Source organism: Notothenia coriiceps, unplaced genomic scaffold (genome assembly GCF_000735185.1).
Source record: "Notothenia coriiceps isolate Sejong01 unplaced genomic scaffold, NC01 NC01_scaffold00001630, whole genome shotgun sequence".
NCBI classification, from domain to species: Eukaryota; Metazoa; Chordata; class Actinopteri; order Perciformes; family Nototheniidae; genus Notothenia; species Notothenia coriiceps.
In genome coordinates this window covers 118,396-131,591 of record NW_011334331.1, presented here as the reverse complement: position 1 = coordinate 131,591, position 13,196 = coordinate 118,396, and the positions used below count along the sequence as shown (strand labels likewise).

Below are 13,196 nucleotides of genomic sequence, written 5' to 3'. Positions count from 1 at the left end.
CATGATCTTCGGTACCCACTCTTCATCACACAGAATTCTCATCTAAATTTTATGGGGATCCCAGACCCAAGCTAGGAGTGCGTACCTCCCGTCTCAAAGGTCCTCGGAATCCGGTCGACCGACGCTTCCGAGCCACGGGAGCCACAAAACTCGGACAAACCCCGTGATAGTCGTCGTACGACCTAGTCGGTGGAATTCCGAGACGGCACCCCACACTGCTACCTGCACGACTCCTGACTTTTCCCTGTGTTTTTTATATCTGTTGTAATTTATTGTCTTTTATTGTGATTGTAGTAATGTGTTTTTATTACATGTACTGTAGTGTACAGAACTTTAGCTCGACCAAAGATCGCTTTTAAATGTACTTTATAAATAAAACTTGATTTGATTTGAAATGTAAATATGCCGGATTTTAGCTTTGAGCTAATTTCCATCCGTAGTCCCTCACATACAACATTTAAGAACATGACATTTATATACATAACAAAGATAAATACATGATATGCAGAAAGAACATGAGCAGCATACAAGCATTTTCCACATGGCGGTAAAATATAGCAGCAACGACATGTAAAGTGCAAGAGGAGATACCCCTGTGTTAAAGTGCATTTAGCAGTGATCGCACGTCTGTTTGTTCCTGAACCATTCTTTGAGTTGACCTTTAAAACTATTGAGAGTGGGACAATCCCGTATCTCAGTTGGGAGGCTATTCCACAATGAGCTGCCTTTAATGGAGAGGACGTTTTGTCCAAAAGTGGTCCGTCTACGGTGGACTTCAGTCTCCTCTGGTGTCTGACCTAGTGCTGCGTCTAGTGTGTTTTTTGTGGATGAATTCCCCTAAGGGAGGGAGGGGGGGGGGGTCCAGTCCATGTAAACATTTATTTTTGAAAATACATACTTTTAAAAGACTTAATCTGAGCTCTCCTTCTATCTGGGTCTTTGCACTGCATTCTAACATTTGTCAGTTCCTGTAAACTAGGACTAGTTTAAGGAATGTGATTCTATTGTAATCATATGATGCGTCTTTTCTTCTCTGACCCCCTGTGTTAAAGAGAGGGGGGTCCTTTGCATAACAGAAGTGTTGGTATACTGAAGATTCAAAGAGAACTGTGCAGGATTTTCTTACTGGATTGTGGAGATTACTAGACCATGTTTTGTATCAAATATCCATATTCAAATTAATATTCTTATTTAGTATTTACAAAACTCTAAATAATCCATGAATATGCACTGTGATTTGGATACCTAACACAGAGCAGGGTGCATCATTGTAAAAATAATTATTCTTAACTGGATACAATTGTCTTTATTTTAGTAGCTACTTCACTTTATTCCAGCTATATTATATAGTTTGTACATCATTTTTGTAAAGAGTGAAATATGTTGTCATTTACATTTTTTCCAATATACATAGTCAGTTAAACAAAGTTGAGTTTATTTTTAATGAAATAAGCTAATTAGAAATGTGCATTTATCACAGTTAAGACAGATAGTAATACCAAGGAGTGCATCCCTAGTTGAGTTACGTTCTCTAACATTTGTAATAATATTCTTTTTACAGGATATGTTTTCCCTTATTTTTCCTTTTTGTGAGTCTTGTTACTTGACTCACTTCCTTGAGTTTCTCCCTTTTTAAACCGAATTCAAATTAGTTGTTTTTTGGCACTATCATTACATTAAAAGGAGTAACCGTTTGGCATCACGAAACATTTGTGCCTGAAAAAGAGTCTAATTGAAATCTGTGTTTTCTCTGCGTGACTGTTGCTCTGCAGTTGGGTGACATCAGTTGGAGCGTCACTCTTTTGTACTAGCATGGAATGCTTTTTCTGCCCTTAACAACAGAAACGGGGATTCCTTCTCTCCCTGACCTGCTTATTGTGCTGCTGGAATGCTAAAGATCTAATGCTGAATCTTAGTGCAAAGTATTTAGTGGGTTTTTTTGGAGGCTCAGGAGATTAAGTGGCATTTCAGCTCAATTTGAAACCACCTCTTATTTCTCCCTTTTACATTTTCCGTGCCATTTACTGGCTCTTATATTCTATATCCACTGACTGTATAGTACCAATGGAAGCTTAAAAAGTAATAAAGCCTGAAGGTTGTTACCAGTAATTAATTGTGCTGCTTTCCACCTCACTGATTGTGCTTTACTTACTGCAATCCATCTGAAATGGGACATCATCACATACCAGGCCATGAGTCATTGTTTGGATGAGTCGTGAAATAATCCCTCATGAATGAACTTGGGTAAAAAGGCTTTTATGTGAGCATAAGGGCCTCCTGTTGAGGGGGCAAACAATCCTCTAGGATGGGTTCCAAAACGGTTGTGGACACAAACTCATCAAAAAACTAATTGTTACTTATTTTAATTGACTAGCCATGAGACAAGAGGCTGTGACATAAGGGACTTCAGTGTTTAAACCTGTAATTGGTTGTTTTGTTCACTGTGGTCGGCTTTAAATCTTTATCTTTTACATTAACATTCCTAGATCAGCGGTTCTAAACTGTAAAGAAACATGTACTGTAAAGAAACATGTCTTGCATTCTGCATGTCGCCGATGTATTTCGGAGACAACACATTCTTGAATTTAATTCCAGCAGATTTGCCAGTTATTGTTGTCCGAGCATAGTCCCGATTAGCTAAAACAACAGCTGCCACAAAATGTGTGTGACCCAACCGATACATATTGTGCGTTCGTTGACATTCAACAATGCCAATATTGTCTGATAATACCGATGTTAGGACTTTACAACCATTACACCATTTTACCCCCTTGCCGTCTCATCTGAATTAATTTTTAGTTGATGGGAATCCCCACTTTAAAGTAACGAATGGTGCCAGTGCACTGCCCTTTTTATCACTGAACAAAGGTCATACTGTAAAACACAATTGTTTAACTCTGTGTAATCGATAATTTCACTATAGAGATGTGAGATTTACTCAAAAGTCACTGATAACATTTTAGAACCACCTTGAACTAAAACAAGCCCTGTATGTGAAATCAAAATGAATATTACATGATGTAAGTCCCTAAAGCAATTATTCTGTAAATTATATTTGAACTGATGTAAGGGCAGTTGGGAAATACCCCCTGTGAGATAAATGAGTGAACAACTGAAACACCCACAAAGGAAAAAAAAAATGCAGTTTGTTGCTAACCATCTGATCCTGATTATGTTTGTTCAGCACTGTCAGAGGTGCTGAGATCATCCCCTCTTGCTTTCATTAACGTGTGCTACACTTTATTGCTGCACGGAATATGTTGGTAGTAACCAACAGTTTTTCTTTAAAGCAAGATGAGACTGGGTTTTTCCAGTGATGCAGCTGATCTCACAGTTTTCCTTGACTTTTCTATTGATGTATACAAGTTTAAAGAAGTATACAAGCCCAGGTTCAAATCCTTGACTCTAGTATGTTTTGATATTTCAAAAATTCAGACCATCCAATATGGCCGGGACGAAAAGCCATGGTCGCCTAGCAACCTGACTGGCACAACATTATTTAACATATCCCCCTTCTCAACTGTTATCTTTCTATTGACTTGTTTGTTTTACAGATACAATCATAAAGGTCTAACTTTTAAATAGTGATTTTAAGAGGTACTAGTTGGGAGATTTTGTTAGCTCTGGACCAAAGCAGGTTAGCTTTGTTTCAAGTATTTATGCTAAGCTAACTGCCTGCTGTGTTTACCTAACAGAAATTACAGTTGTACACATATTCTCATTTTACTCTTTCAGGAACAAAAAACTCAAGTGTATCTTTTAGAATGTTAAACCAAAGCTGTCATATTTGGAAATCATAACCACTCTTTGAGAAACACTGTCTTTTATTTATTCCATCATAGATATGCAGTGTCATTTATGACAGAGACTCCCCGCAAATTTTTCATAAAATGAAATAGTTATATGTGTGTCACTGCAACCCGTGCTGTAGCCATCATTCAGATGACTGTCAAGATTAAAGATTTATCTCGACAAACCTGTAAAACACATTCTGATTGCTGAACTCGTGCTGAAGTGTGTGGAAGGCCTATCCCTAATGTCTGTCTATCTATCTCTCTCACTCACTCTCTTTCATTTGTAAAGAAAACAACGTGATTGTGAAACCGGATTCACCTGGAAAACCTGAGGCATAACATTTACAGGACTTTTAGGCTTAGTGGTTACATTAATGTAAGTATTGTCATGCAAATATTCGTATATCTAAAGATATGATATACCTAAATATACTTGAGTGCCTTGTGCTAGTCTTATTCTATATAATACAACTAGCGAAGTAGAAGTGATAGAGGGTTTTCTTGGTCAGTGCACTTGTCACTCTGTGTGACCTCGTTCCCATTTGTGTGTGTGTGTCTGTCTGTGTTTTTAGCCCAAGGCTTTGATTTCCCGGCCGGGGTCGCAGTTCAGCCGATAACAAGGGTTACTTTGATCTCCGTTTTGTGGGTATTTGTTGTTGTTTTGAAGCTTTAACGAGTAAGATTGAATACATATGTTTTATTATTAGCAGTTATTTACTCTGTATAAATGAAGGTCATCTTTTTGGATGATCACATAACGGGTCTGTTATGGTTGTGGTGATAAATGTGATCTGTCATTTTTTTTTAAACAGCCATGTATTAAGTATAACGATTAAATAAACGTCTGTAGCACATCCACAGCGAACCTTAAAGTCCACATGCTTCCACTTTAAGTTACCAGAGTGTGGAAACGCTATCCTGTTGCTAATTTCAGAGTGATTTTAATTTAGCTTGATGGCAAACACAGCTGCTGATCATGCCCCTGGGCGCATGGCTTCAGGATTTAAAGCTACAGTATGAAACTTCTCGTCGGGAGTTGACAAACGGTTAGTAGTCCTGCCCTCCTGACCAATAATTGGACAGGTTCATGCCCGAACGTCATGTGTCAGTTTGTTTCCTCAAATGACATCAGCTGACATGACAGCTAACACCTGTCCAGCGGCATTACATTAGCTGAAGCAGCAGATGGTTTCACAGATGGCTCCTAAATAAAAACATCCGTGTTTTTAATTACGTCTTGTCAGCATATTTAGTTGTACTTGAGTTATAATTTCATTTCTCATTGCTCCTCCCTAATGTAGTTGTGGATACTTGCATGGGTTACAATTGCTAATATCTCTTTCATACTACACACAAGGGGGCATGTTGGTGCCTACCACAAATTGTGATTAAGGAATAAAGGCATGTACACACAGCTACACAAAAAGTTGGACTATTATTATTCCATATTTTTAGTTTTTAAATATTAAAATCCATACTTTACTGTTTCATATCCAGCAGATATAAACACAAGGACTAGGATATATTTTACTCTTTCATATCTCACATATTCTTTCTTGCCAACCTTGTATACATCTGGTTTGACCTGTTAGTCGACAGTGACACATCAGCTGAGATTCTTTCTGTTATGGATCTGTGTGGGCTCTCACCACAGTGAAGAACAGAATACTCAAAAAGTGTAATACACAGCAATGTAATGTAAAGAAAAAGTCATCTGAAATTATTGTTGATAACTAGCTGATGAACCCATGGCCTTCTGAAAAGCTTAGATAAAAAGATGAGCTAAGCTGCCCTGCAGACTTTTTCCTCAAAGATCAGAGGTGAAGAATTTCAGGTGTTGTGAGAAACTATAATGACCTTATCAGTGGGTCACATTCTTCAGATATCTACTTTTAGATCTGCAGTGTAGCTTCAGACAAGCTGCTCCCACAAGTTTCTGTTTCAGTAAGATAATGTGCAACTATTGCATTGGGACATTTTAATTGGTAAGAATGAATTTGAATACAAATGTTTTCGCAACCTATTTTCCCATCAAGTCGTTTTTTGTCATGTAAAATAAGGTATTTTTCATCAGCTCCATTACATGTATTAATAAAGCCCACTTTGTACATAATGTAGCCAACAGCTCTACTCCAAAATCATTTTTATTACTAGATGTTAATAAGGTTCTGGGAAAGGCTGAATCTTTTCACGTCTCCTATTACTTCTTTAGTGGTCCACAGAAATACCAGTTAAAGAAAAATGATACCTAGTGATCAATTCAGTTTTGTTTTGTTTATAAGTCCTGCCAGTAGTGTAGCGCCAGATTCAGTCGTAGAAAATGAGCTAAACTCAAACAGCCGCATCTCTAAATCTCATCAGCGTTTTAGCTATAAAACCAGTGCTTCTCCTAGAGGCTACTGCTCAGCTGCAAGAGCTTCAGAGGAAGTGGTATGTTGTAATGAGACTGTGAGCTCATGAATGGAGCACTTGTCTGTTTCATCCCTTTGGGTGAGGTTCTGTCTGTGTGAATGTAGCACTGAACCTTGAAGAGAGGCAGCAGACATTCAACACAGACACCTTAAAATATGTGTGGGGGCGGGGCACAAGAGTACTTTGACTGCATGATTTACCACGGATCAATGAGTTTGTATTTGTCTTTCTCTCCCTCATATAATTGTAGCTGGTCTGTCCTCTGTGGGTCGGCCCTGCATTCCTACGATGGCCCACTCTTTTTGGCAGCGGGTTGTGTGGGCTGTGGTCGCTCTAATTATGAGGTTTCAGGCACTAGTTTTTTCGGATTTATACATCCCTGGCCACGGTTTATATACACACAGAACCACACAATTAGTATGCATGCATGTTGTGGGTGGTTTTGTGAGTGTGTCAATTATGGATGTATTTCATGCAAGCAGAACAATTAATCTCTACCCAGTTCAGATGTGTATACATTCGATAGTTTTTTTTTCCTCTTCTTAGATATTGGCTAAAAGTCTCAGTTTGATATTAGTTAACCAGCTACTACAAAGGGGCTGCTCAGTTTCATAGGCATCGTTCCTTTTTCTCTTTTCCAAGAGTCTTGTATTTCCAATACTTCTGGACAATACCAAATATAAAAAAGAGTTTATAATAATTGTAGTCATAGACCTTGACAACAAGTTGTTGTTTAGGGCAGTATAAATGTTTGATTGTATAAAGTTTGTACTTGTTTCGTAGAATTGCAAACTCAAAACATATTGGTGCATACAAACCACTAATAACATTTTATGCAGTTATTGACAGTAGATGGTAGAGAGATAACTGGAAGCAATGGGAGAGAGGGAGGATGGGGTGCCACAACATTTCCCGGTCAAATATTAGTTTATGACAAAGGTTCAATATTCCTAATTATTATTGTCAGCCACCGGGTTCGACATGTTTTGAAGTAATTTAATCACATTATCTGTCACATCATGGAGAGCTGTCATTTTGATATATTTGATGGGTTGCATCAATCAAATAAAAGTTCTTCCTATTATCCAGAAAATGTAAATCTGTGATGATAGGTTAATGCGGGATATAGAGCTATTTCTCCAAAACACAACAACACTACTTAATCATTTAATTAAACCTCTGAAAGGTCATAGTCCAAACAAACTCATTTTAGGGAGTACCAAGCGCATAACACCTCCTACAAATCATATCTCATCTCAGGAAATGGGGCTGAATGTACTGTTTATATTTTTGTTCTTATTGCCCCAAATAGTTGGTAGTTTTTGTTATTTCAGTTGTTTCCGTCACAATGGCTCACACTCTGTGCTGTGATTCTGTTGAATAGTTATAGATAAGAAAGCTGATGTGATGAAAGAAGATAAATGAGAAAAAAATAATAGTCTCATGTGTGTTTTTTTTTTTTCATGTTTCCTCTTGAAACTTTTTTCTCTGTTTTGAAAGAGAGTTCAAACATTTATTGTGAATTTATCATACAATGGAAATAATTTGTGAATATTGATTAACCTGTGCTCTATCTTTTTCCGTCTGACTTTTTTCTCTCAGGGCCTACAAGTGGATAACTATGCCAGAGATACAGAACCAACCAGGTCTAGTGCACAAAGGCACACACATGGCCCCGTGAGCTGCGACTGTGAACCGCGCTATCAAGGAAATTCCTCGATCCCCCAGGGTTACCTCCGAGGGTTCTCTATCTGCCGGTTTGTACAGCTGCCCAAGCTTCTGTTTCTACAGAAAACACACACAAAGCAAACTCTGTACGGACAGGGTCTTAGTCACTCAGGAGATCAATGCGAGCTGAAGTTATCATGCCACAGCCAGCAGGCCTTTGACCATGATAACACAATGAAATCATAAAAGAACCGAAGAAGAAGAAGCTTGTTGAGTAGCATGACCTGATGTGGATATCTCTCATTAGCTTAGTAAGTATTTTGGACAGAACTAGAAGATGGTGGTAATATGTAATCAATCATTTTGTGAAGCCGCAGCAGAGAAATGTGCTTTAACCTGTTAAGCCCTGAGCCTGTTTTTTAGGTCTCAGGCTCGAAAATGACATTCCCAGAACAATTGACTATATCTTCACTTCTAAAGGGGTACATTAATAATCTTGTTTCTCAAAGCAACGATAAACCTGTGAGTTGGATGAAGAACAGTCAGAATCAATATAGAATTTTTTTATTTTAAAGTAAATTCAGATTGATCATAGTTTCCCTGTATCAAGATTGATGCAAAAATAAGTGACATTTGACATTTTTAGAGAGATTTAGAAAAGAAAACCCACTTCTGGGGTCATTTGGGTGCATTTTCCATATGTCTGGCCCCCCTCGGTCGATTTTGATGATTGACACCTCTTTTGAACCGTTAGAGCCAATAGAATTGAGGGGAAGTTCTTACCCATTACCGTAGCCAGAATGCCCAAAACCGGAAGCTGGTAGCAGCTAATATGAAATCGACATAAGAAATTGAATGATGGATTATCAGTAATCATTTCAAAGTGACAGACACATTGGATTAACCTTCAGCAACGTTCTTATCGTTTTAATGCCATTGAACACAACTTTTGAGCGTTACCGTTACCAGGGGCATGGGGTTAATTGGTTAATGCCCCCGAGATGAAACACTGTTGACATTTTTGAATAGTGAGCCAACTCTCCATTCAGGGAAAACTCACTATCATTAGTCATCTAGACCCTTTGAGTTATAAACGTGCAATCTTTCACAATGTATGGGTTTTGAAGTCTGCAAATAAAATTTCCTCTACAAATGTAATTTCTTCTATCTGCTGTAACGACCCACTAATTGAGATGTTGGCGTTGCTTCCAAAATGTTTCAATTAAGAGAGTCTGAGAGAAATGTATTGTTTGTGATTGTTAATGCTATAATGTTAAATTCCTCTTGCTCAACTGCAATTAACAGCAACGTGTTACTTATTTCCAGAGCTGCAGCAAAACAAAGAATAAGGTAGGACTCTGCAGCGAGACGCGATGGCTACCGAAGAAAATCAAACCCAGGTTGGGTCTGTAGTCCTGGCTCAGCATGCTTCACCTCCATCCTCTGGCAGCAGGCCGAACAGAGAAACCAGACATGACAGCCAGGAATCATGGCAATACTCTGACCAATCGTGGAATTCAAAACAGCGAAGCAGCCCTTCCCTCCTCTTTTATCGGAAGTTGTCGTGTGACAGTGAGAAAGGGCCAATTTTGGACAAGGAATACGACTGTCTGGACTACAGCTCAAATCTCCAGCCGTCAGCTGGCAAGGAGGCAACTAACACGGTTACTCCGATACCTGAGAAAAGTTCAGAGGGATCTCCGTGCCGGCTGGACACCTCTGGAGAGGGTGTGGATGCAGGCAGGAACAGAACTGGCAGAACCCCCTGCTCCTGCCCCCTGTCTAGCCTCCACACAGGTCCAAACATCTATTGTTGCCACAGCCCCAGATCCAGTCCGAACCCCAGCTCCAGCTGCAGCCCCGTTCAGAGCCCTCAACGCTGCCACAGCCCTTCGCAGCACCACCGGAGACACGTCCGCCGCAGCAGCCTGCCGGTGTCTATGCTGGCATTCAACAAGGTAATAATGAAGGCAGCCGCTAGTCCTGGTAAACTGCAAATTGTATGTATACACTTAGCTGCTGCAATAAGACTGTTATGTGTCATATTTGCTTAAAAAAAAAGCTTGGACTGTACAATATTGGAAAAAGTTTTACACTGCCCATTCTTTGGGAATATAGAATATATTGCAATAAGAAAATAGGAATAATAATCTACATTTTTATTTATTTTTTTATTTTTTATTTTTTCACAGACATAATATAAATAGGACATACATGGAGATGCTTACATAACTGCACCTGTTGTACATCAGGGTTAATCATTCATGCCCTCCTTGGACACCAAAAGGACATACAATTCTTGATGCTATCGATTTTTATATTGTGCAAACATTATCAACATATTACAGACATTATCACTCCCACTCATCAACAAAATGATCTCACACTACCTGAGTAATCTACATTTTTAAGGATGCATTTTAAAGTTTTTAATACTGAAATCTAGTCCACTTTGAGAATCGTGCTGGTTTTGCTTTTCTATCTAGCATAAAAAAGGCTTAGTTATTTTGACAAACATTGCATGTCCTGCTTTATCGCAATGTTTCGCAGAGATTTTTAAATGTTTTGACTTATCACAATGTAAATGTGTTAATTAAATGATTTACCTCATTAGATAGACCATTCAAGCTAATGCTAATTTAGCTTAAAGGAGACATGTCATGGCCATTTCCACTGATCATAATTCCATTGTTGAGGTCTACTAGAATAGATTTATATTGTGCAATTTTCCAAACTCACTTGTTTCTCAAACAGCATCTCTGAAAACTACGTGTATTCACTGAATTTCACTCTCTGCCTTTAACGGCTCGTTGTAGCTCCAATAAATCCAGCCCCCACCCTCCCTGTGAGCACAGGACATTGTGAATCGCGCTGAGCTCCGTGGAGGTGTTGTTTCCTTGTTTAGCGAAACACAGCCAAACTCATCCTGAGCAAACACAAACTCACAGCCGAAGTAAAAACAATAAGTGTGGCTTGATATTGAGTAAGAAAAAGGTTGATAAACGCTGTGAGAATGGGTCTGCAGAGAGAATTTCACCGCGATCCCAACTGTCTGTTATCAGCCTGCAGCCAGGGAGGAGAAATCAGCAGAGCTGCGTGCACTGAGTGTGTGTGTGAGGAAGTCAGTGGATTGGTCAATTTGGACCAATCAGCGGGGGCTTAACGTAACGGCTCCGCGGACGTAACGTAACGGCTCCACGGATTGGTCCATTTCGTTCCGGGTACGGGTTGACATCATGCCGTACCCGGAAGAATCTAATGGACAATGACGTATCTCCAACGAGGCGTTTTGGGGAGGTATTTTCTGTGTTAGAGTTTGGCTCGCTACAGGGTGTACTTTGAGGGTTTTTGACTCTGCAGACCGTTTACATGCATAAAAACCTTCATAACACACAAGGGGATGGGTAAAAGCATGACATGTCTCCTTTAACTAAAAAAATGTCAATTAATTTACCATGTTTCTGCTTCCAGATGTCACCCTACCTCTCAACCTGGTGCACTCCCTCAAGTGAACCCAGCTCTTTAGCGTCCTCACCTTGTAATTCCCCCCTCCCCAAACACCGGCAGCATCATCAGAATGGACATACCCACCAGCACCGGCTCAAAGATGGCTACTCCAGTTTAGAGAGGCTCAACAGAAAGCCCAGGGTGGACAAATACTCCCTGGAGAAACTATTTCTAAGACGAGCATCTCTAGAAGCTACAAGGACGACCTTGAGGAACAACGAAAGGTCACCCTCAGGAGTGAACAGAGACTGCAGCGGGGGCAGCAGCAGCAGCAGTGAGGAGGAGGAGGAGGAGGATGAAGAAGAGGGTCATTTAGATAACTCAGAGTTTATCAGGAACCGTAAAGAGCGTTCCACTGTCCTAGTGAGGCGCTTCTGCAAGAATAATATGAAGGTATTTACACACAACATTATTTTTTCTATAGACTAATACCTTGTCTCCCCCTTGACAAAGATTTGAGGCATTTTGAAATACTTTACCTTCCATATACTAATAATACAACATAAAACTATTCTTTCCATAAGGTGACCAAGTCAGTGTGTACTGGAACCAGAGCCATCGTCAGGACGCTGCCATCAGGACGCATCTCAGAGGAGGTCTGGGACGTGGTTTTTACTCACCGGATATGGAAACCCAGCAAGAAGGATTTGTGGCCAATCTTAACTCGTGGTATGGAAGAAGAGTTCAGAGTCTGCAGGGAGATACTACGTTTTGTTGGAGTTAAGCTACGACAGGTAAGAAAATGAAAAACACATTTTGTAAGATGTTTTTAATACAGATGTAGAATAGAGTGAGGCAGGAATGAGTCCTAAACCCAGGAATTAGTTTTCGCATCTTCTGGGTTCCCTTAAGTCTCAAAGTCAGTGATTAATGAGTTTTTTGGTTAGAGGCCTGACATAAGGTCTGTGATTAATATATATATTGGCAAGAAAATCTACAAGAGATTGTGCATTGCAATCAGAGAGATACAGTATGTCCACGTTTTTGAGCAAGTCCACGAATCCAGTCTTTGTCAAGTCTGTCACCACCTTCGCGCAGCTGCTGGCGCCACTTCGTCCGGTCCTCCGCCAGCCTCTCCCAGTTGTCCGTCGCAATGTCCAGAGCCTTCATGTCACGTTTTACGACATCCTTGAAGTGCAGCAGTGGTCGTCCTCTGCCTCTGGAACCAGCGCTCAGCTCGCTGTATACGATGTCCTTTGGCGGGCCCTTTATTACGGTCTAGAGTTTGTCTTTGATTGGTAGGTGAGATTTTAACGTCCATGGTTGCTGCGACCACCCCATCCAAGCAATAGACGTGGCGGGTCAGAACTGGCCAGGGGCTGCCTGGCTTGAGGCGGGCGGTAGATGACCATTGGGGCACGATGACCCCTCCCACCGACGCAGAGGACCCGTGGCGCTCTGTCTTACGCCAATCTGACTGGAGTTTATAACCCGTAGACTGTCGCTCTGCCGTGCTGTTCCCCCGGCGCCTTTACGACACCGCGATGAAGTGTCCTCTCCATTGCACTTGCCCGGACGGGAATGAGGGCTCCAGCGTTGCCCAAGCTGCAGGAACCACACTTGGCCTCCGCTGGCAGGACTCCAAGGAAAGACAGAGGTCAATACGTTGGCCCCAGCATTGGCTGCAGGAGATGGCCGTTGGCTCACTAATTCTCATTCTGTGATTAATACAAGCCCAAAATATGTCACTAAATACCCCATTGGTGAATATCTTAAAAAAGGAGGTTGCTAACAAGTGACTAAATAAGACTACTAAACTTAATGGCGCAGAACAGGGGTCTGCCTTTAAGTTGCGGTGGTGACGGGAACTCATGC

The 13,196-nt window shown here is 40.5% G+C and overlaps 1 protein-coding gene across 1 annotated transcript; it reads left to right on the top strand.

Moving 5' to 3' along the window:
• Window positions 1-7,809: 7,809 nt before the first annotated feature.
• LOC104963138 (uncharacterized) lies at window positions 7,810-12,623 on the top strand. The gene is made up of 5 exons (XM_010791702.1): window positions 7,810-7,963; window positions 9,201-9,832; window positions 11,346-11,774; window positions 11,906-12,115; window positions 12,420-12,623. The coding sequence occupies exons 2-5, from the start codon at window positions 9,248-9,250 to the stop codon at window positions 12,621-12,623; spliced, it is 1,428 nt and encodes a 475-aa protein (XP_010790004.1). The 5' UTR covers window positions 7,810-7,963; window positions 9,201-9,247.
• Window positions 12,624-13,196: the final 573 nt, after the last annotated feature.

Bases quoted from the DNA above. Each gene is read 5' to 3' on its own strand.
- LOC104963138 (XM_010791702.1), top strand. From the start codon at position 9,248: ATGGCTACCGAAGAAAATCAAACCCAGGTTGGGTCTGTAGTCCTGGCT. The intron at 11,775-11,905 runs GTATTTACACAC...TCTTTCCATAAG, and splicing joins TCTGCAAGAATAATATGAAG to GTGACCAAGTCAGTGTGTAC. The intron at 12,116-12,419 runs GTAAGAAAATGA...ACCTTCGCGCAG, and splicing joins TTGGAGTTAAGCTACGACAG to CTGCTGGCGCCACTTCGTCC.